We start from the raw sequence: 25,130 nt of genomic DNA on the forward strand, positions 1-25,130 counted from the left end.
TTATAGAGGAATAGTCTGGAACCTAAATTTTTGAAGCTTTTGTTAGTTAATTGATATATAAAATACAGACTTCAGTATTCAAAACCGAAATTACTAAATTTTATAAGCTGTGAGAATACCCTGCCTAATAAATAATATCAAGGTTTTGCTTTCCCATTTAGACTATAAATTCTGGGGAAAGGGTTAAAAAAACAAACAAACAATCTTCTTCAATATCTCTGTGCATTCATAAGCAAACCTGTAATAGTAACTAATTTAAATAAATTTCCTAGTATATGTTATTATAAATATTAAATCTTAAAATCAGAAGTAATTAGTATATAGAAAGGTAATTATGTTTGTCTTGTGAAAGGTTTATTTAAATTACTACATAGAGGCTTTTTTAAAGTGTTTTCTGCAAGTTTGGAACTTATTTGGGGAAAAAAGAATGAGTAAACATGAGTATTATGAGAAGTCTTTATCATGAAATTCCCAGACTTCTTGGGAAAATGAATACTGTATTTATCGTATTGATTTTCTGTTTAGATAAGCCATCACAAAACTCAGAAAATGAACAAAATTCTGTTACCTTAGAAGTCCTGCTTGTCAAAGTTTGCCACAAAAAAAGAAAGGTAATGTATAAAATACTGGTAGAGTAAATGGAATGAATTTATTAATTGAACTTATTCATGCATATGTAGAAATATGTTGATGGCTGAATTATAACACTTCTTGCTAGCCTTCCATATCTTTGTTTTTTTCTAATCTATACAAAACTTTTTTCATAGGAATCTGGAGATGAAGGGAAGAAGCTATATTTTAGTATCTTATGATGTGAATTCAGTTACTTCACTATCATTTCAGTTCTATTATGTTCTTCCTTGGGTATTAGTACTCTTTCAAACTTTAGATAAGGGGTAAGAGAGTTTTTTCTACAAGAAACACTACTCTCATGTAAAGAAGTTTTGTTGTCAACATTATCAGCCATTAACTTATTAATACATTGCTTCAAATTTTTATTTAGAAGATAAAATCTTTTCACCATAGAAACAAGTGTTAGAGTGGTTAAGTTTCCTGGGCAACCTACCAAAGCCAGCCAGATATACTGTGAGTGTCTTCAAGTCCTTTAGTCTTTTAAGAGAAACAGGAACTGACCCATATAGGGGTTCCTATGCTTATGTTCTGTCAAGATCTTATTAACATGATAAGGGAGTTGAAAACTACTGGAACATTGGTAGTAAGTTGGCTAAGGCCAAGGGAAGCAGTAGTATAGGTATATATACCAAAAAGTTTATATAAAGTTTGGACTTAATGCTCCTTACTTCCACCCAACCCCCATATAAATAGTGAGGTAAAAATTGTTCAAGAATTAGTTAGATAATTAAAATGTGAATTTGAGCTGGGTGTGGTGGCACATGCCTGTAATCCCAGCGACTTGGGAAGCTGAGGCAGGAGGATTGCAAGTTTGAGGCCAGCCTCAGGAATTTAGTGAGGCCCTAAGCAACTTAGTGAGACCCTGTCTCAAAATAAAAAATTAAAAGCGCTAGGGATGTAGCTCAGTTTTAAAGGGTCCCTGGGTTCAATCCTAGTATCCCTCACAAAAGCAAAAAAAATGTGAATACAAATATATTTTGATCCTTTTTAGTTTTTTTTTTTTTTTTTTTAAGCATCAGTGTTTTCTTAGAAGAATATTAACAGCCAACTGCGAATATTTGTCATTCTATAGTGTTAAAACCTGGGGCGTGAGACTTAAAGTTTCTCATTTTACACTCTATTGTACAGTAGACTTTTGACCATGAGCATATATTCTAGTTTTTTTTTTTTTTTTTTTTTAAGATGTCTACCATAAGATACGTACTATAGTCTGATCACAAAGGTCCTCTGTATCTTTCAGTTTTTCTCTTTCAGCATAACATCTTTATATATTAACAAAACATTACTTTTTAAAATTTGGTAATTATTGCTTCTAAACATTTTTTAATATATGAATTTATTGTTTCATAATGTTGACTGTGGGGTTATTATAGCCATCTTTTTAAATTCTGGTGGGATTCATCCCTATCAGATATTGTTATGTTCAAATGGAAAATTGAAGGGAAATGTTGAAGTTACATACATTTAATATCTTAAGCATGATTTTTATTTCCATACTTCTTTTGCATACTGGGGATAGAACAGAAGCTAAGTGCTCTACCTCTGAGCTACATCCCCAGCCCTTAATTTCTAATATAAAACTATTTCGTATGACCATCAGCTAGATATTAGATATACCATATCATTATTTTCATTATATTGCCAAAATATTCAGTTGATTTAATGTTTGGAATATAGTTGTTCCACATTTTTATCTGTTTCACAATTTTCAGAACAGTGATTAACATTTGGTAATCACGGCCTATACCATGTTTCCTATATCTGTGGTTAGAAATTTTATTGTATCATTGCTCATGTATAAATTTAATTTAATAATCTTTACCTTTGCAGGATGTAAGTTGTCCAATAAGGCAAGTTCCCACAGGTAAAAAGCAGGTGCCTTTGAATCCCGACCTCAATCAAACAAAACCTGGAAATTTCCCGTCCCTTGCAGTTTCCAGTAATGAATTTGAACCTAGTAACAGCCATATGGTGAAGTCTTACTCATTGCTATTTAGAGTGACTCGTCCGGGAAGAAGAGAGTTTAATGGAATGATAAATGGAGAAACCAATGAAAATATTGGTAATTTTTATTTCAGTTATCTTACTACATTTATTATTGGAGATAAGATGACCAATGAAAATGAGTGAACCAGTATTCCTTCATAATGTTCACAGTTGTATTGTTTTGATTATTTTAAAACCTTACCTTTCCAAAGTTGGAAAGACTGGTATTTTAAATTGATCTCTTAGCACACAGTGAATTTCTCCTCCCCCAACTTCTTTTCAAACATAAAAGAACAGTTGAAAGAATTGTTAATACCTGTCTACTCACTCAGATTAAAACAGGAACCCTTTTTTTTTTTTTTTTTTTTTTGTTTTTTTTGAGAGTCTCACTTTTTCACTTTGTTATCCAGGACAGTGTTGAACTCCTGAGTTCAGGTGATCCTCCTGTCTCAGCCCCTAAGTGTTGGGACTCAGGTGCATACCCCTACTTGTATCCAGCTTGAATGTGAATATTTTATTATACTTATCACATATTAATCCCTCTACCCATTCCTCTATTCTTCCAACAATTCTATTTGCTTTTGAAATAATCAGCCAACTAACATACAGGTGTGGGGTGCAGGTTAGATAAAAAGATGATTAAATCAGTCCTGTGCTCCAAAGGCTCACAGTCTAGTGTAGGGAGACAGACATGAAATAAATGTGGTAAAATAATGAGTTCTGTGATAGAGGTATATGTGAAGTTCAGTGGAGAATGGAGAAGCACCATAGAAGAAATAATCTTTGTGAGTCCTGTAGTGTTCTTTGAAGTTCTTAAAAAGGAACCATGAGTAAAGAGTTTGCTTAGCCGAGAAGATCATTTCAAACAAATTAGCATTTGAAGAGATAATGGGTTATTGTCAATGTCAACAAGTAAGGGCATACACATATGGTAAAATTGCAAAATTGGAACAACTGTGGTCTGAATATTATATTACAACTTTCCTATAATGTACCTCATTTAGGATAAGTGTAGCATGTATTAGGTTAAGGAACTGTATATCATAAATAACATTTTTGTTTGAATCTTTGATTTATGAGAAATGTTTGTTAAATTTAGATGTCAATGAAGAACTTCCAGCCAGAAGGAAACGAAATCGTGAAGATGGGGAAAAGACATTTGTTGCACAAATGACAGTATTTGATAAAAACAGGTAACGTTGATGGAAAGTAAGGCTTCCATAATGTTCTGGAAATGTTTACATTCTGAAGCAGAAGTTAATGGTGATATTGTTTCCTTGCCTTTATTTCTCTCTTTTTTTTTTTTTTTTTTTTTTCCAACAAATGGAAGAACAAATATACAAATACTCAATTTTTCTCTTGATCACATAGAATGCAGTAAGCACAGAAAAGGAGCTATTTGAATGACTCAGTTAAGAGTGTTCATTCAGCAAGTATTTCTGAGTCTCTGCCATACATTGTACTCAGGCAGAGAAGGCAACAAAATTCCTGCCTTCGTGAGCTTAACTTACAATGTAGGATATTGACCACTTCACAGAAACATCAGTTGGTGTCACCAGGTGGTGAGTGCTTTGAAGAAATATATAAAGAGAATAAGTGATTACTATAAAGCTTCTAGGTAGTTGGGTAAGGTGGCGCATGCCTGTAATCCCAGTGGCTAGTGAGGCCAAGGCAGGAGGATCACAAGTTCAAAGCTGGCCTTAGCAAAAAGTGAGGTGCTAAGCAACTCCATAAATACAATACAAAATTGGGCTGGGGGTGTTGCTCAGTAATCAAGTGCCCCTGAGTTCAACCCCAGGTACACCCACCTCCCCACCCCCCCAAAAAAAAACCCTCTAGGTGCAGGTAATATTTCAGACTTGAATGAAATGAACCTTGTGGAAATATTAGGGTTCGTGTTTACTAAAGATAAGAAAATTGTATATAATCATTGTGTGGCTATGTGTGCATTTCACATAGGGTGGCAAATACGAGGACATATAATCAGTTTCTGGGAAAAAAACATTTTAGCATCAGTAAAAGAAGGTCTAGGAAACAAATGTAGCATTCTTTTTTACACAGAAAGAAAAGGAACTGGCCCATTCCTCCTATTTTACATTTATGTTAAAGCTAGATTTAGCATAATGTTGCTAGCAGTATGCTTTAAAATAATCATTTGTTAGCCACCAGGTAAAGAAAGGCATAAGACTCTTAATATGACAGCCTTGAAGATTAAATGTAATGAGATAGAGCTGGGCATGGTGGTACATGCTTCTAATCCAACTACAAGGGATACTGAGGCAGGAGTATCAAAGTTCAAAGCCAACTTCTGCAACTTAGACACTCTCAAAATATAAAAAGGGTCAGGGAGGTAGCTCAAGAGTATTTTCATAGCATGTTTGAGACCTCAGATTCCATCCCCAACACCTCATATTAGAGAATGAGAGAGATTTTGATTAACATCTGAGAATATATCATGTAATGTCAATGTTAGTAATAGAAACCATTATAGTGTGTGCATTTTTAAAATCAAAAATTTGAATGTGGATTAAATTTAAATAGAAAACAATAGGAACATAAACATACTAGAAGATAGTGGTGATTATGTCTTCTAGCAGTGAGGACAAGGCTTACTGGGCTTCATTGATATTGATAAAAGTTCTGTTTTTGGCAGTAAGGGAGTCATTGTGTTTTTTTTTTTTCTAATTCACATATGTGTTAACATATTCCTTGTATGAAAGGAATATTTCTTTTAATTAAAAAATACCAAGAAGATCCTGGGAGAATTTTCCTCCAAATTTTAATTTTGAAAATTACCAAACCTGTAAAAAAGTTGAAAGAATGATTATTTAGCACCATATACCCTTGACCTAGATTAATATTTTGCCACAATTGCTTTATTAGTATATTTTATTTTTATGCTGAATCAGGTGAATTATTTTTTATTCCTCATCCTTCACTTACACTTCAACATTTATTTCGTAAAAACCAGAGCATTTTCCTGCATAACCACAATACACTTGTCCTGCTTAGGAGAATTAATATAGAACCAACACAGTACTAGCTCCTCATTTGACTTCAGTAATACCCTTTATGGTTTGTGTTGCCCTCCCCCATCCATTCTGTAGGTAATTGTCATTCTGTTCAGTTTCCTTCAATTTGGAATAGTTCTGCAGAATATTTTGCTTGTTTTTGAGATAGGATCTCACAGTGTTGCCCAGGCTGGCCTCAAACTCCTGGGCTCAAGGGATCCTTCTGCCTCACCCTGGCAAGTAGGTGGGTCATAGGCATGTGCTGCAGAATCTGGCTGTGACTTCTTTTTTAATTATAAGCATATAGTTTTTGCAGCATATATATCAGTTTGGACTTGGGTGATTATTTCCTCATGATGAGATTCAAATTAAACACTTTTAGCAGAAATACTAATTAATTGGTGATGTGTTCTTTGTGTATTGCATCACAAACAATGTAGTATTAGGTTGGGTCAGTCAGTTAAGATGGTGGTTGCCATTTTTTTCTTTTAACAGTTTTTTGCTTTTCACTAATTAACATGTAATCTATGTTAATGCATGAACCTGGGCGAAGATCCTTTTACCCCAGTACCCTTTCACCAAACTGTTTAATCTTCCATTGAGGAATTTTAATTTTTACCAGTATGGATTAGTAAAAATTGGTGTGTGCGCACATGTGCACTCCTTGGGGATTGAACCTAGGGGTGCTCTACTATTGAGCTATATCTATAACCTTTTATATTTTTATCTGGATAAAATCTTGCTGAATTGCTGAGAGTGTTCTTGAATTTGTGATCCTCCTGCCTCAGCCTCCTAAATTGGTAGAATTACAGGCATGTACCACTGCACCCAGCTGCAAATTCTATTTTTTTATTCAACTAGTTTTAGTTTATTCATGTTGCTAATCCTTCTAATGGCCAGATTATCCCACATTTAATCAGAAGGAGGCTCTTGTGTCCTTTGGACTTACCTTTTAGTTTTTCCTTATTTTCTGAAATATTAAGGTATTTGAGGCTTGCCTTTTTCTGCCTTTGCTCTGGATTACCATTTCATCCACTCTTGATTCTTTTTAGTAAAGGAGTAGTATAGGCCAAGATCTGGGGGTCAGATGTGAAAAATTGTGTTTGCAGTATCAGAGAGGTAAGTCTTCTGGAAAGTATAACCAAAATTCAAGAGACATACAGAGAAAGTATTAAATATTGGGTAAAATAAACATAAGAAACTTGGGGGGAAAAAACCCAGCCATAACCAAAGTGAAAATAATGACAGCCAATCTGACACATGCATGTAGTCCCAGCCACTGGGGAGGCTGAGGCAGGCAGATCAAAAGTTTGAGATCAGCTTGCGCAACTTAGACCCTGCTCAAAGTAAAAAGGGTTAGGGATGTAACACAGTTGTACAGTACCACTGTGTTCAATCTTCAGCACTGCAAAAATAATAATTAAAAGTAAATTCATAAAAATAAAACTGGCAAGTTGGGGGGAGATTATTTTCAACTCATGATTTATAGAGGTCTCAATCCTCTAAAAAAATTATGCAATTCAAAAAGACCACAGCCCAACAGAAGAATGAGCAAAGGATACAATAAAAAGTTTATTAAAAAAGAATATATGTAGTTCGTAAACAATTAAAAATATAAGACATCTGAATTAAAAGTACACTGAGATGTCATTTTTTCACTTATCAGATTGACAGAGATCAAAAAACTTGATAAAGCACTGTTCATGAGGCTGTGGGGGAAAAGGCCTCCTCATACATTACAGGTAGGAGAGTGCATTGGATTGTAGCTATCAAATGTACAACCATAAAATGAAATATTATGTAGCCATGTAAAAGCATGATGGAAGCACCTTTAAAATCTAGAACTATATGACTGTATGACCTATTTAAATGAGTAAATAAAATTAGCTTTTTAAAATAGAAAATTGAATAACTTTGCTGATGTACTATGGAAGTATACTAAAATCAAGTAGTACATCATAGAGAAAAGGCAAAATTTCTTAGTTTCAAAATTATTTGATGTTAAGAGTCAGACTTTTAGAGACAGGCTACCTGGATTCACTGACTAGATCTGACTACTTACCGTGTGTTCTTAAGGCAAGTTACTTAATGTTTCTGTGCCTCAGTGAAAATGGAGTATTAGAACTTAGGTCATAAAGTTGATGGGAAGATTAAATGAACCACGTAAAGTCTTTAGTGCCTGGCACATAGTAAGCACTCAATAAATTTTAGTTATTATCAACTAATAGTATTTGTTTTAAGCTGATGAAGAGAAGCCAGATTCTTGCTATGTACAATTAATTATAGAACATGGTAAAAGAATGGTGTTTGAGAGTAGTAGTGGTCACCACTATTTAAAAGTATGGAAAATATATATATATAACACACACATACATAGAAACTGTACTGCATGGAATATAATCTAATTATTATAATTTGGTTCTTTGAATCAACCAGTATTTCATTTATTCCTTCTTCCGTGAAATATTTATTGAGCATCTATATGTGCCAGGTGCCCTCAGGTTCCTATAATTGTCATATTTGTTATTATAATCATTAATCAGTTTACTGGGCAAGTATAAAGGTAAAGGATTTTAGTACAAATATTTATAGTAGTTAAAAATAACAAGCCTAATTCTTAGTTCCCCTAAGGCAAGTATTATAGGACTGTTGTTATCCTATTTTTAAAAGTATAAAGCCCACACACTTGCTTTATACTTAATGTTTAAAACATGAAAGGTCTAGAGACCTTAGCCATATTATATTTTCAATGTGTGGAGTTACATCTGTAAACTACAATAATAAAAGAATTCTCTAGTTATTTATCTGTTAGTGTAAATCATTAAAATTGCTTTTGTCAGGACTGGAGTGTAGATCTAATATTAAAATCCTGTTGGGTACATAAGCTAGTTTATAAATTTAATAAATGCTTTTTAGTGTAAAGATGTAGAATTTGTGTACTTATAGTAATACACAGGTTACTTTAAAGTGTATGTGTTTGTCTAACAGGCGCTTACAGCTTTTAGATGGGGAATATGAAGTAGCCATGCAGGAAATGGAAGAATGTCCAATAAGCAAGAAAAGAGCAACATGGGAGACTATTCTTGATGGGAAGGTATGGACCACTTAGAAGGCTGAGCACGTTATAGTTATGAACTCCCATTTTTGATTGATGTTTTCTTCCCCAAATGCAAATTCATGTTGGAAGTAGAGTATTTTGTTTTAACACTTTAAAGAACACAAGTAAAATGATCTAGTCAGAGTATTTAATGAAAGACATTATTCTTGGAGCCACACTGCCTGATTGAAATTTCCGTTCCTAACTATGTGGCATTTGGCAAATTATTTAATTTGTTTCTCAGTTTTCTTAATTTATAAAATGAGGGATAGAATTGATGTATTAAATAAGATAATAAAATGTTTACCATTGTGCCTGGCATACAATAAGTGCTCAATAAATGTTAACTGATAATTTTAAATCCCATTCCTAGTAACAACATGTGATGACTAATAATAAATTTATCAAGAAATTGCAGAACTTAGATGAAGCATACTTTTAGCTTCTAAGAGTTATACAAGAATAAATAGGCATACAGCATTTCTTGGATAGACTCAACAAAATGTAGCAGTGTCATTTATTTCTAAATATATCAGTATACAATCACAAGCAAAATCTCAACAATTTTTTTTTAGCCTAAAAATTAGTTTCAAGTTATTCTTATAGTATATATTACTAACGAAAATTTTGAAACATTTACTTACCAGTTAGTGGAACATACCATAAAGTTACAAGAACTTAAACTGTATGGTATAATCATGGGAACAGATAATCAGATCACTGAATAATAGTGCTGAATTAGTTTCTGTACCCTTGAAATTTAGTTAAAGGTGGTAATATAGAGATAAATTATTAATTGTGGTTCCTAGTCATCTGAAAATAAATTTGAATTCCTGAAGGATTATAACAATAAGTGTAAAAATTAATCCTCTTGCTTTGGTGTGGTGGTGCACCCCTGTAATTCCAGTGAACAAGAGGCTGAGGCAGGAGGATTACAAGTTCACAACCGGCCTCAGCAACTTAAGTGAGGCCCTAAGGAACTTAGTGAAACCCTGTCTCGAATAAAAAAGGGCTCAGGATGTATCTCAGTGGTTAAGTGCTCCTTGGTTCAATCCATAGTACTTAAAAAATAAATCACAGCATTGTAACTTCAGAAAAATATATAAGCAAATGTTAATATAATCTTGAGATGAAGACATTAGTAGGAATGATGCAGAGAGAGAAGGTATAAAATAAAAAAAGCCATTATTAAAAGTAATCATTTTTTATTGCAAAAGTCTCAAGTTTAAAACAATTGGTTTTGTTCAGTAGTGGAGTGCTTGCTTAGCATGCTTGAGGTCCTGGGTTCGACCCTCAGCATCCCCATCCCTCCTATGACACAATGGATTGGGTGAAAATACATTAACACAAAATGTTAACATTATGAACACATAATATGAAACAATTTATAAATTAAGGAGTTGGGGATGTGAAACACTGGTAACTGTATTCTTAGCATGTGCAAGGCTCTGGCTTCAATACCTGGCACCAAAAAAATAATGCTAAGAAAAAATAGTAACCTAATAAGAAAAATTGGCAAAGGATAATCAGGGAGTTCTTAAAAGAACAAATACAAGTGGCCAGCAAAGTTCTAAAAAGGTACTCTGTCTTAGGCTGGGGTCGTAGCACAGTAGTAGAGTGCTTGCCTAGCATGTGTGAGGTACTGGGTTTGGTTCTCAGCACCACATATAAATAAAAATAAAGGGCCATTGACAACTTAAAAAAAATAATAATATATATGTATATATGTGTGTGTGTATATATATATATATATATATAAAGATATTCACTCTTTGTATTCAAGGACATGCAGAAAGAAGCAAAGATAATTACTTTTGACTATGAGTTTGACAAAGATGTTATAGAGACATTTTCTAGTGTTACTAGGGGTATGAGGACACATACTGTCATAACACTTTGATGTAAACATGGTGGTGTAACTTTAATGGAGGGCAGATCCTGCAAAATGCATAAAACTAAAAAAAAATGATCATTACCAAGTCTAATTCTGCAAATTTGTCACACAAATTTGTAGCTCAGCAGCAGAGTGCTTGCCTAGCACATGTGAGGCACTGGGTTTGATCTTCAGTACCACATAAATATAAATAAAAGTACTTAAAAAAATTGATTAGCTGGAAAAAATGTATTTAAACTGCTCTTAAATAAATGACATAATTTACTAAATCGTGGATAATTTGGTTTAATGGATAGGTTATTCAAAATTTTATTTTTAAATTTAAGAAATGTTTTAGTAACTATACTTATATCTTTTTTGCATTGGAAGTGTTTCTATAAGACGAAGTCCCAGATATAGACTTTCTGCAATCACATCTTTACCTTGTTTTAGCCTTAAAATTGTAGTTTTTTGTTGTGTTGGTGATACTGGGAATTGAACTTAGTGTCTTTGCAGCTGAGGTATAGCCCCAGCCCTAAAATTAGTTTTAAGAGAATTATTTGTAGTAAAAGTAAAGATGTAGAAGAACTTTAAAATGAATGAGAGCCCATTGAAGGTTTCTGTCAAAGAGAATAACATGAAAACATTCTTATGGCAGTATTTTTTTGGACTCAAGGGTAGTAATTGTCAGTGAGATTCAGAGAAGTCAAGGAAAATAACTAAGAAAGCTGCTCAGTTTGCACAGTGCCTGATGAAAAAATGGTCACTTCAGAGCAGAGAGAGCAAGCTGGCAGTCTTTGGAAATCAGATTTGTTTTGCTTTGTTTTCAAGACATTTCGAATTGGTTATCCAAATAAGAAATGGAAAGATTTCCATGAAAACTCCATTTCCAGTTTTTTTTTTTTTTTTTTTTTTTTTTCTGGTGGTGGTGGTGGTGGTGCTAGAGAAAGAGGCCTTGTGCATGCTAACCAAGCACTTTACCAGTGACCTAATTCCCAATCCATGTTTCTAACTTTTTTAAAAAATCTTTAAAACTGGCAGTGCTGGATAAATATTTTTACATAACAGTTCAGCTGATAAGTGACTGCCGTATCAGATAGCCTCAGTTCTCTAGTTCTACAATGTCTACTCCTTATTTTGTCTAACCATCCCTGTTGACTTTTGGATTTTTGAGGAAAATTTATTGATTTAAAAATCAAATCCACATTGACTTATCAAAATGAATTTTTTAATTCCTATAATTTCAGTTAATTTTCATGTTTTTTATCTTTCAGAGGCTGCCTCCATTTGAAACATTTTCTCAGGGACCTACATTGCAGTTCACTCTTCGTTGGACAGGAGAAACCAATGATAAATCTACAGCTCCTATAGCCAAGCCACTTGCCACTAGAAATTCAGAGAGTCTCCATCAAGAAAACAAGCCTGGTTCAGTTAAACCTACACAAACTATTGGTAAACGAAGCATTGCTATTAATATAATGGTTTCAGAGTTAGGACTTAGCTGTTAGATTTATTTTTATTTTGCTTCATGTAATTATTCTTTTCAAATACTATTTTGCTTACTAGATTGTTATTAGCTATTGTAAATTAGGATTTTCCTATGCTAAATATAGTTTTGTATTGAAATACTGGTAAATGAACCTTTATCCAGAACCTTTGTGCTAGATGTATCTGAGAATTTGAATTTTTCTTTTAATATTTAGAAGCATAATATGAAATGTAATATGTGTGCCACATATTATTTAACACTTCCAACTGGTGTCTATAGATACCTTCATGGCAGTTTAGAAGAAGTTTTTCCAATACATGAATATGCCACAAACTCAGGAGAAAAAAATTGGTTTTCAGATTGGGGTTTAGATTTTTCAGTTGCCTCTTGGAAGGACTTTGGAACTGCTAGGTGCTGAGTCACATGCCTGTAATTCCACCTACTTAGAAGACTAAGCAGGAGGATCACAAGTTGGAGACCAGCCTGAGCAACTTAGACTGTCTTAAAATAAAGGAAAAAGGACTGAGGATGTAGCTTAGTTGTAGACTATCTTGCCTAGCACGAATGAGATCCTGGGTTTAATCCCCAGTATTACAATATTTTTCAAAAAGTGTTTTGGAACTTTATCTTTAATAACTCATATACAAGTTTTAGAGTATTGTAGAACAGAATTTAAATATTTCAGACTGTTTTTATAATTCTAGGGTTGCTGGAAGTAAGTAGTTCATCAAAACCTGGATTATACCAGATTAAATTTTGTTGTACATTTTTAAGATGAAAACATTTTTCAAATGCAGTTAACTCTGTTATATTAACTCCTAAGCTACTATATTCTCTCAGGAGCACTGCCCTTCACCTGAGATCATTCATGTATGTTTATGTTTAAAGACAGCAGAAGGCTTGAGATGTTTTCTTTGACACTGACCAATCACATACATTGCTTATGCACAGGTCACTGTAATAAATAAAGAGATATAAGAAATGGCCCATGACAAGAAGATTTCCCACATAAATTGTGGTCTGGGCACTTCTCAGAATACTCTTTAAGTCAGTGAAAATAGATAAAAGAGTTGCAAAGGAACTGGGGGAGAGGGAAAAGTTTATACAAAATTGTACATGTGGGATGCCCAGCTGAGTCAAGAAAAATGCTTTTTTCCCATTAAGTAGGAATGGAGTATACCAAAATTGTTAATGAATTATCTCTTGGATCTGGAGTGATTTTAATACAATCACTTTTTACTTTCTTTCTGATCAAGGAGAATTTAGTAGATATCTGCTCACTAATGGACTCTGGGAATACAAAGACCAATCAATAGCAGTTCTTAGGGCTGGGAATAGAGCTCAGTGGTAGAGTACTTGGCCTAACATGTGAGAGGCCCTGGGTACATTCCCAAAGTGGCACACTGTGACGACAACCAAAACACAGACCACACACACACCACACACACACACACAGACTGCAAAGTGTTAAAAACAGTATACTGTAAGTATAATTACTTGGGGTTATTTTTAATATGATTTAGGACATAGAAGGTAGTTTTTCAAAGGAAAAATTGAGTCCTGCCAATAAAGACCTTAACATCTGATTACTGATTCAGGGATTGTTTCTCTGCAGATAAGAATAGAAATTGTGTTAAATAGAATTCTGTGAAAACTTTAATTGTTTAATCATTTTGGCCAGATATTATTTTACTTTTTAGAAGCAAATAATTTCATTAAACCAAAGTATATTTTCAGCTGTTAAAGAAACATTGACTACAGATCTACAAACAAGAAAAGAAAAGGATACTTCAAATGAAAACAGACAGAAATTAAGAATATTTTATCAGGTAAACATAGCTGCCCCTTTTGTTAAGTAATTATGAAATGCATTTGTTTTATACTTTAGAAATAAATTTGTGGGCATGTTTAAATAAAAATATCTCTTAGTTTGATACTCCTTTTAAATTTTTTAACTATTTTTAGAAAATTGGAAACAAAATATTATGATAAAAACTTGAAGACTTAACTGATTTTTTTGTTTTTTGTTTAAGTTTCTTTATAATAACAATACAAGACAACAGACTGAAGCAAGAGATGATCTACATTGTCCTTGGTGCACTCTGAACTGCCGCAAACTTTATAGTTTACTTAAGCATCTTAAACTCTGCCATAGCAGATTTATTTTCAATTATGTTGTAAGTAGCTTTTCAATTTTTCTTAATATATTATATATTAAATATAAGAGCCTAGCTCATAAAAATTATACTTTGTGTAAAAATAACAAAATATCTGCATTTGATAGATTGCTTTATGCATGAGTTACAGTTAATGATTCAAAGTTTACGGAAACTTGGAACAATAATTCACATTTGCATAACATACTTACACTCATTATCTTCACACCAATTCTTTGAATTAAGGGGTAATTTCTTTTTTTTTTTTTTTTTTAACTTTTTAGTGGTAGATGAACACAATACCTTTATTTTTCTGTGGTGCTGACAATTAAATCCAGTGCCGACAATTAAATCCAGTGCCTCACACATGCTAGGCAAGTGCTCTGCCACTGAGCTACAACCCCAGCCCAATTTCCTTATTCTTGATGAGAGAAGAATTTGTATAAAGCCAATAAAAGCACAGTTCAAAATTTTAACACATATATTCCCTTTCCCTATAAAAAATCATGATGGGTTTGAACCTAGGGGTACTGTGATACTGTGCTACAATCCCCAGACCTTTTTATATTTTTTATTTTGAGGCAGGGTCTTGCTGACTTGCCCAGTGTGGCCTTGAACTTGTGATCCTCTTGACTCAACCTCCAATCGTTGGGATTATAGGCATGTACCACTGTGCCTGGCATCACATGTTTTTCACTTCAGGTTTTCTGATTTCCTGTTCAGTGGCTGTTGTTCCTGGCTAATTTTAGGTTTCAAAAACTTAAGAACCCATAAGGGGTCTGGCATGGTGGTGCACGCCTGTAATCCCAGCTGCTCAGGAGACTGAGGCAGGAGAATCCAGAGTTCAAAGCCAGCCTCAGCAGTAAGCAAAAGCAAGGCGCTAAGCAACTCAGTGAGACTCTGACTCTAAATAAAATACAAAGAAGGGCTAAGGATGTGGCTCAGTGACTGAATGCCCCTAAGTTAAATCCCCTGTACCCCAACCAAAAAAAAAAACCATAAGGATATGGAGATGCAACTCAGTAGTAGAGTGTTTGCCCAGCATGCAAAAGACCCTGGGTTTGATCTTCAGCACAACAAAATAAACAACCCACAAATACTTTTTAATTAATTAAATTGGAGGGATTTATTTATTTTAAACCCAGGGCCTTGTGAGGCAAGCACTCTACCAACTGAGCTATATCTCCAGCCCTAATTTTTTTCTTTTTTTTTTTTTGTGGTGCTGGGGATTGAACCCAGGGCCTTGTGCTTGCAAGGCAAGTCCAACCCTATTTTTAATTTTTTGATACCAGGGATTTAACTCAGGGGCATTCAACCACTGAGCCATATCCTCAGCCCTTTTTTGCATTTTTTTTTTTAGAGACAGGGTCTCACTAAGTTGCTTAGCACCTCGTTTTTACTGAGGCTGGCTTTGAACTCACCATTCTCCTATCTCAGCCTACTGAGCTGCAGGGATTATAGACATGTGCCATTGCACTGGGCTGAGGGATAGGTATTTAGAGTAGCATAATTAATATTTTCTTTTCCTAAACACCTTGCTATTTTTGTTACAGTATCATCCAAAAGGTGCTAGGATAGATGTTTCTATCAATGAGTGTTATGATGGCTCCTATGCAGGAAATCCTCAAGATATTCATCGCCAACCAGGATTTGCTTTTAGCCGCAATGGACCAGTAAAGAGAACACCTATCACACACATTCTTGTTTGCAGGTAGGTGTAAAGGTTGTACACAAAATCTTACTCTCTGGTTGCTGGGGATGTTAGAGTAAAAGGGAGCCAACCACACTGCTGTTCTAGAAATTATTATTTCAGTGTAAGGTTTTGGGGTGGTGTACTGCTTTATACTGCTTTATAACCCTCACAAGATCCTCTTTACTGCAGGTGTTTTTTCATTTTGTTCTTCCAACTTGTTCCCTAAATTTTTACTGTTATATTTCTACTGCTATACTGATTGGTAGGATTAAAGAATTTTCCCAGTGAAAGTTTCTAGATAGGAACTGACAAGAAAGGGATATACTGTATTTGGGTTGTACGACATATAAACAATTCTGTCCCTGTCATTTACTATTGCACATCACATCTGGTTATATACCATCCAAGATCTTTCCATTAGGGTTTAGTCAGCAGTGGTGTATTTACAGCAGCAGATTTGACTGCTAAGATGAAAATTTTATCTCTGTAAAATGCAAAAAACAAAAATTTTGTATAGTTTTTTATGTGTGTGTAGCCAGTGTTTTCCACTTTGTAAATATACACAATTTTGGTAAGTAAAATTTTTATGTTTATTTCTATCTTAATGTGCCTTATGTAGCACATTGTTCCTTTTTCTCGCTTTTAACTATGTTTCACTTTTTCTACGAGGTGTTTTTCATAGTTTTATCTTTAAAACTTTGATGCTTAAATTGATAAATAATAGGTCCACTTCACAGTATGTATAGAACAAAAATAATTTGGGACAAGAATTGCCTCAACTACTTAAATTTTTTTTTTATTTAAAAAAATTCTTATTTTAGTTGTAGGTGAACACAATACCTTTATTTTTATGTGGTGCTGAGGGTCAAACCTAGGTCCTTATGTGTGCTAGGCGAGCATGCTACCACTGAGCCACAATGCAGTCCAACTACTTTTTTATTTTATTTATGTATTTATTTATTTATTTATTTATTTTTACGTGTGGATGGACTATTATTTATTTACATGCCATGCTGAGAATCAGTACCTCACACATGCCAGACAAGTGCTCAACCACTGAGCTGCAACCCCAGCCCCTCAACTACTTTTATTGTGTGGTTAGTTTTATAAAATGTAAATAAAATGTAAATTATTGCAGATCTCAAGTCATGCTCATGTAGTTAGATGATGTAGATGTAAATGTGTAGTCTGTCAGTATTTATTTCTTTTTGTTTAGGCCAAAACGAACAAAAGCAAGCATGTCTGAATTTCTTGAATCTGAAGATGGAGAAGTGGAACAGCAACGAACATATAGTAGTGGCCACAATCGTCTGTATTTTCACAGTGATACCTGCTTACCTCTCCGTCCACAAGAAATGGAAGTAGACAGTGAAGATGAAAAAGATCCCGAATGGCTAAGAGAAAAAACCATTACAGTAATTATTATCATTTTCATCACTATCATTACTAGCAATGATCTTAGAATTTTATGATTAAATGTGATTTGTTTGACAGGAGAATCTCAAGTTCAAAGCCAGTCTTAGCAATTTAGCAAGGCCCTAGGCCTTGTCTCAAAATAAAAAGTTAAAAAGGGCTGAGGATGTGGCTCAGTGGTTAAGTGCCCCTGGGTTCAATTCCCAGTACCAAAAAAAAGGAATTTTATTTGAAAACATGTAATACGAGCTAGACTTTTGACTTTCAATGAGAAACTTTTTTGATTTTTAGTTAAGGAAACCAGGAATGCCTATTTTCATGAATTGTATCACTTAAAAAGTTTTGCCAAGTCAATTTTTAAAAATATATTTTCTTCATGTCAGTTTGTATTGGGTATTTTTATTTCTACATGTATGGGCAACTCATAACTTTAGAATTATTAAATAGAACTTGATTTCAAGGAGTGTTGATACTTTGCTGTTTTCAATTCCAAAACTATTTTTGACATTCTCAAAAATTTTTTGGAAATACTAATTATGTTCTGCATTTAATAGATTTTTTTCTATTTTAATAGAGTTTTTTTTTCTTTTTTGTTATTGTTTTAGCAAATTGAAGAATTTTCTGATGTTAATGAAGGAGAGAAAGAAGTGATGAAACTATGGAATCTCCATGTCATGAAACATGGGTAGAGTATTTCTAAATTAATTTATTGCATTGTTTATTTTGTTCCTTTTTCTGCATCACATTCTATAAATCTACCTATTGCGGTCTTATTTAATTTAAAATTTCACTAAATTAGATAGTGTGTCCTGAAATATTTGCATTAAGAAAAATGAGAATATTCATAGAATTCATAAGAGAAAGCATTGACTTTTAGCTCCTATAGCAGGGTTTTAAAGGGACTTGGGTTTTTTCCTTTCTGTATTTTTATATTTATATATAAATACACAAACACATACTCACACATATTTCATGTGATGCTGAGACTTGAACCCAGTGCCTCACATTCTAGGCAAGTGCTCTAACACTGAGCTACATCCCTAGCCCCATATTTATATTTTTAAAAATCAACTTTAATGTCAGATTGAATTTAACTACGTTTTCACACAAGCAACAATGTAGAGGCAGAATAATTCTTCAAAGGTTATTAAATAATTACAGTTTATCTTTTAATGTTTTTTTGTTCTGATGACTAGGCTTGTCTTAAGTGTGATCCTCCCACTTCAGTTTCCCAGGTAACTAGGACTATATAGGTGAACTCCATTGTGCCTGCTTTTTTGTTTTTTGTTTTCTTCCTTCTTATATTATCAAGGAATTAAAATATAACATACCATAACACATCCCCCTACCTTTTTTTTTAAGCAGCACTTAGCATGCTAGTCATGTGCTCTATCCCTGAACTGTGATCCCTGCCCTTTTTATTTTTCCTTTTGAGATGGGGTTTTACCATGTTGCTGAAGATGGCTTTGACTTGTGATCCTCCTGCCTCAACCTTCTGAGTTGCTGGGATTGCAGATGCATGTCACTAAGTCTGGCTTAAATTTTGAGACAGAGTCTTATTAAGTTGCCAAGGCTTACCTTGAACTTGGATCTTTCTGCCTTAATTTCCAGAGTTGTTAGGATTACTGATGTGCACCACCACACTCAGCATTACTAAAGTTTTTAAAAATTGCTTATTATTGAGAATTGGATATGTGGCTTTTCTGGTTGCTCATTTGTTACCATTTTTTTAAGAGATCAAGGTAGAGCAATTATTTCTCATGCCATTGTGGTTAAAAGTAGGTTCCCCATTTACTGCCCTCACCCCCCAAAAAATCTGTTTTCCCTTTGTGAACTGTTAATATCATTACCAGTTATTTTTTTCTGCTCTATTCTTCTTATTAGATACTCATATTTCTTTGTTTTATAGCACAAACATCCAAAGTTTTCCACTTAAAATAAATGTACCATTTATTTACCCTTTACCCTTGGGGATTGAAGCGGAGTTGATACATAAATTCTAGTCCAGAAATCTGGATGCATGATCAATGATAGCCTGTTTTTGAACTGTCTTTGAGCTACCAATAGTCTTTATGTTTTTAGTGGATGCAGAAAAGGGGAAAAAGAGACAGATCACATGTCTTGCAAAGCCTAAAGTGCATGGTGTTTGACTTTTTATACATGAAGTTTGCCTGGTTCTTGTTCTAGTCTTTAAAAATCAATTAGGAGTAAAGTAAGTGTATAGAAGGTTTTGTTAAATATGTTTCTCCTTTTGTCCTAATATGTTAGTTACAAGATATAATTTGAGGCTGTGGAAGTTCAATGGTATAGCATTTGTCTAGCATGCTTAAGGTTCTGGGTACAGTACCCAGCACCACAAAAAATACTAAATAAATAGATAAAATTTTAGTCAAGTTACTTTTAGTTCCCTTTCAATTCCTCTATCCAACTCTATTACTGTAGCAACTATTTGGGTTCCTTTTAAAGTGAAAGGTATTTAGGCAAACTACATTGATTTTTTTTTTTTTTTTTTTTTTTTTTTTTAATTCCACAGGTAGACTTATGGATGCCATGTTGGATTCTTAGTTTTAGTGGGTAAACTGAGCAGCTATTCTACTTGGTTTCATTTATTTCACTCAGATTTTATTCATTGTATGTGCACTTTGCTTCCATGTATACAGGCACCCTTCCCATCACTTCTGTGACAACTTCCATTTTTGTTTTAAGTTTTATTAGGAACTGAAGAGAGTAAAGAAGCACTGATTCTATATTAAGTCTGTGAAAATCAAGGAAGGAAATAAAGGGGAATTGTTAGTATGTATAGAGTTAAAGACTTGGTAACTCATAAACTGTGAAAACAGGCAGTGGTGCTGGCAAAAGAAATATGCTGTTTGACCTGGAATTGTAACTCAGATGTAGAGCCTAGCACATCTGTGAGACACAGGTTCGATCCTCAGCACCACATGAAAATAAATAAATAAAATAAATGTCTTGTGTCAATCTACAACTAAAACAAATATTAAAAAGAAAATATGCAGGACTGGGATTGTGGTTTATTGGTAGAGCACACTGGGTTTGATCCTCAGTACCATATAAAATTAATAAAATAAAGGTGTGTCCATTCTAAACTAAAAAAAGAAAATATGGGCTGGAGTTGTAGCTCAGTGGTAGAGTGCTTGCCTGGCACGCACATATGAGGCACTGGGTTCGATTCTCAGCACTATGTATAAATAAATAAATAAAAATAAAGGTCCAACAATAACAAAATTAAAAAAATATATAGTGTTAATGTAAGTAATTTCATTAAGAAAGGAATTGAGGGGCTGAGGAGATAGCTCAGTTGGTAGAGTGCTTGCCTTGTAAACATAAGGCCCTGGGTTCGATCCCCAGCACCCAAAAAAAAAGGGAATTGAGTTTTCTAGTGGCACCTGTTTACATTCTGATTAGGTGAACACTCAAGAGTCTAAAGAGACTTAATCTAAAATTTCTAAAATGATTAGCTTATTCAGCCAATTGAATCTCAGTTTTGCTATAATCTTATTGTTAAGACATCATTTTTTGGACCAGGCACAGTGCCACACACATGTAATCCCAGTTGTTGAGGAGAGTGAGGCAGGAGGATTGCAAGTTCAAGGCCAGCCCTGGCAACTTAGCAAGACCCTGCTCTAAAACATACAAAGGGCTGGGATGTGGTGCAGTGTAGAGCACCCTGAGTTTGATCCGAGTTTGTTTGTTTTTACTGCCAGAAACAAAATAAACATCATTTACTGGATTCAGATATATTCTCGACTGTTCTATAATGGTTATCACAATTGCATTTGATAGAAATGCTTTATATCACTATTAATGTTTTGTTTTTATTAAATAGGTTTATTGCTGACAATCAAATGAATCATGCCTGTATGCTGTTTGTAGAAAATTATGGACAGAAAATAATTAAGAAGAATTTATGTCGAAACTTCATGCTTCATCTAGTCAGCATGCATGACTTTAATCTTATTAGCATAATGTCAATAGATAAAGCTGTTACGAAGCTCCGTGAAATGCAGCAAAAATTAGAAAAAGGAGAATCTGCTTCCCCTTCAAATGAAGAAATAACTGAGGAACAAAATGGAACAACAAATGGATTTAGTGAAATTAACTCAAAAGAGAAAGCTTTGGAAACAGATGGTGTCTCAGGGGTTTCAAAACAGAGTAAAAAACAAAAACTCTGAAAAGACCTAACCCCATGTTATGGACATACACTGAAATTGCATTCTAGGGAATTCAGCCTCTAAGAAGAGTTGTTTTTGTTTTTAAATCAGAGGTTCCAAACAGGCACTGTTAGATGAAGTAAATGATTTCAACAAGGATATTTGTATCAGGGTTCTATTTCACTTGATTATGCAGCATTACATGTATATCAGTTTTATTGATGTCATTAAAACATTTTCTAGTTTGAGCATGAAAAGCAATATTTCAGAGAAAGTACTTTTAACTGCAACAATTGTCTTATGAAATACATTGAATTAATCTAGAAATTATTTCATATTTAAATTATAATGCTTTTTGCATTTGTGACTAGCTGGTTTTCTACTTTGTAATTGTGAAACATTTTCTTGGGGAGGGAAAATTGGAATGTGGTTCTCTTTTTTAGAAATTGAAGATTTTTGTGAAATTGTTGCATTACTACTTGCAATCAAACCTTGATCCTTGATTTTGAAATCATCAATTTGGAATGAAAAATTACAGTGCAAGATATTTTACATAAGTTCCTTCTACAATTTTAAGGTAGCACTTCTTCATCTTATGCCTGTTTGAGAAGATGTTGATTTTTCATATTGTTAACAGTGAAATGTCATGTCAGTTTATAAGGGTTACTGACCATTTGTTTTCATGTGGATAAATTTAGTGCATTGTTCACCCATGTATTTTTCCAAACTTGAACATTTTCTTTTGGTTTTCTTTTTTAATTAGGTAATCACATGGAAAATTCAGCTGTATGCATCTTTTCATTAGGACAATAATCCAAGGGAAGAATTAGTTGAGATTTTTAAGATGCCACTTTCGGGGAGGGGAAGTGTTCTATAAAAATGAAGCGGAAAATGTTACACTTTTGTTGTTGTTTTTTTCATTGCAAGGATGTCTTTGTAATGTATTTCATGATTAGAATATCCAATACAGATAAGCTGACTTGAATTGTTTTTGAGCAATTTTGCCCTGTGTTATGTGTTTTACGCACATATTTGCAGTTGGATTTTCTCCAACAGAAAGAGGTTTCACTACTGGCACATTAATAAGCACCAATAGGTTTTTATTCCAACTCCAAGCACTGTGGTTGAGTAACATCACCTCAATTTTTTATTATCCTTTAAAGATACGCATTTTCATACTCTTTATTTATAAAGGATCAATGCTGCTGTAAATACAGGTATTTTTAATTTTTTAATTTCATTCCATCACCATCAGATGCAGTTCCCTATTTTGTTTATTGAAGGGATATATAAGCTTTCTAATGGTGTCTTCAGAAATTTATAAAATGTAAATACTGATTTGATTGGTCTTTAAGATGTGTTTAACTGTGAGGCTATTTAACTAATAGTGTGGATATGATTTGTCATCCAGTATTAAGTTCTTAGTCATTGATTTTTGTGTTCAAGAAATAGGAAAGAGGGAAACTGCAGCTTTCATTACAGACTCCTTGATTTGTAAGCTCTCCAAATGATGAGTTCCAGTAAACTCTCATTTTGCCTGAGTAGTGGATTTTGAGCATTTCTCTCGGGCTTTAATTTGCTAAAGCTGTGCACATATGAAAAAAAAAAAAAAAAAAAAAAAAAAATAGATTATTTTAGGGGAGATGTAGGTGTAGAATTATTGCTTATGTCATTTCTTAAGCAGTTATGCTCTTAATGCTAAAAAGAAGGCTAGCATTGTTTGCACAAAAAGTTGGTGATTCCCTCCCCCAAATAGTAATGAAATTACTTCTGTTGAGTAACTTTTTATGTCATCTTATAATAAAAGCTGAAAAACCCTTTGTTTCTATTTATAAAAGAAAAAAAATGCTTTTCTATATGTACCCTTGATAACAGATTTTGAAGAAATCATGTAAGATGATAAAGCATTTGAATGGTACAGTAGATGTAAAAAAAATTCAGTTTAAAAGAACATTTGTTTTTACATTAAATGTTTATTTGAAATGATTTTGTACATAAAGTTCAATAATATAAAAGCTGTATTTCTGCTTTTTTTGTCATTGTTGTTATTATGCATTGTTAATGCGTGCATTAAAATTATGTCTTAGATAGAAAATGTTCCCTACCCCCAGTGATGACTCAGAGATAATAAGAAATTAAGAAAACTAATGTGAAATCATGCTTTCATCACTTATGCGTGTTATGTCATTTATGATGATATATAAATATTTTTAGATTTATTGTTCAGAGTAATACCAATATTAGCCAAACAGCTATCCATCTTTAGTTGTGAATTTTTCTTTTCATTTTCAAAAGTTCATTGGGTAGGCATACAATGATGAAGTAAATATATATCTTAAAATTATTTACAAATAGTTTCTGGCTTATGATGGGTTCAACTTATGATGGTGTGATGTTGATAAGCATTTATTAGAGACTTTGAAATCTGATATTTTCTTGAGTTAGCAATAGGTGATACACTACTACCTTGCAATGCTGGAGAGCAGCTCCTAGTTAGTGTCAGAAGGGGCAAAAATCATTAGTGTACTGTTGCTAAGGTATGGTTAGGTTAGGTGTATTAAATGCATCTTCTATTTTTCTTTCTTTTTTTTTTGTGGGGGTGGTTTGCCACTGGGGATTGAACTCAGGAGTACTTAACCACTGAACCCCATCCCCAGCCCTTTTTTGTATTTTATTTAGAGACAGTCTCAGTTGCTTAGTGCCTCACCGTTGTTTAGCCTGGATCCTCCTCAGTCTTCTGTGCTGCTGGGATTACAGGCGTGTGCCACCACACCCGGCGAAGATGTTTTTTTCAATTTAAGAACTTAAGGGTTTATTGGAATGTAAGTCATTACATTCCATTGTAAGTCAAGAACCACTGTATTACATAAGAGGACAAGTTGTTGAAGTTGAGGAAACTTGCAAGAGTTAACAATTCTGTTCTTGCTTAACGTTCCAATAATAGCTTGTTTCCCTTCACATGTTGCTGTGTACTCTAAGGAGTGCCGTGTAGGCAACCAAACTTACATTTACATTTAAGCAGTTTGCTTTCTTCTCATTTGACTCATTCTCATTGGCCTTATTACTTGATGGTCTTAGTTGGTGTTTAGATATTTGGTGACAGGAATCAAGGCCTTTACCTGCCATGCTAAAGTTTTGGATTTCAGGCAGTTTGAAGTATGGGAGGATTTACTAAAGAGATGCAATCCAGTTTGTTCTAGGAGAGCCATGGGTGTGGCTTAATGCCTACAATCCCAGCTGCTCAAGAGACTGAGGCAGGAGGATTTTAAGTTGCAGGCTAGTTTGGGCAACTCAGCAAGACCCTGTCTTAAAAAATAAAAGGGACCTAGTACCCCTGGGTTCAATTCCCAGTATTGTGAAAGAAAAATAAAAAGTTCCACATAGGGAGCATCACTAGGATGCTAATGTAGTAACGCAGGTGAAACATCCAGACAATCGGGACACTCGTGAAGTAAGTGCTAAGAAGTAATTGACAATGATATTGCAAATGGCTTCTACCTGCTCTTCTAGCATGCTGTCACTTCATCTTTTGAAACTCTGCGCTACCACTTGTTCTGGGCACTAGGATAGGGAAGTTGAGGAAGAGATTGTGCTTCAGTATTCTCCT

General features: G+C 33.8%; 1 protein-coding gene across 1 annotated transcript in view; it reads left to right on the forward strand.

Moving 5' to 3' along the window:
* The window catches only part of Suz12 (SUZ12 polycomb repressive complex 2 subunit), a 42,889-nt gene extending 19,724 nt beyond the window's left edge, over positions 1 to 23,165 (forward strand). The window contains exons 6-16 of the mRNA XM_047544689.1: positions 526 to 611; positions 2,464 to 2,695; positions 3,719 to 3,812; positions 8,619 to 8,724; positions 11,875 to 12,052; positions 13,827 to 13,918; positions 14,123 to 14,266; positions 15,799 to 15,956; positions 17,155 to 17,353; positions 17,957 to 18,036; positions 21,199 to 23,165. Coding sequence (XP_047400645.1) covers positions 526 to 611; positions 2,464 to 2,695; positions 3,719 to 3,812; positions 8,619 to 8,724; positions 11,875 to 12,052; positions 13,827 to 13,918; positions 14,123 to 14,266; positions 15,799 to 15,956; positions 17,155 to 17,353; positions 17,957 to 18,036; positions 21,199 to 21,544 — 1,715 coding nt within the window. The 3' untranslated portion in view covers positions 21,545 to 23,165. The remainder of the gene's footprint in view (positions 1 to 525; positions 612 to 2,463; positions 2,696 to 3,718; positions 3,813 to 8,618; positions 8,725 to 11,874; positions 12,053 to 13,826; positions 13,919 to 14,122; positions 14,267 to 15,798; positions 15,957 to 17,154; positions 17,354 to 17,956; positions 18,037 to 21,198) is intronic.
* The last annotated feature ends 1,965 nt before the right edge of the window (positions 23,166 to 25,130 follow it).

The sequence above is a fragment of the Sciurus carolinensis genome, chromosome 3, assembly GCF_902686445.1.
Source record: "Sciurus carolinensis chromosome 3, mSciCar1.2, whole genome shotgun sequence".
NCBI classification, from domain to species: domain Eukaryota; kingdom Metazoa; phylum Chordata; class Mammalia; order Rodentia; family Sciuridae; genus Sciurus; species Sciurus carolinensis.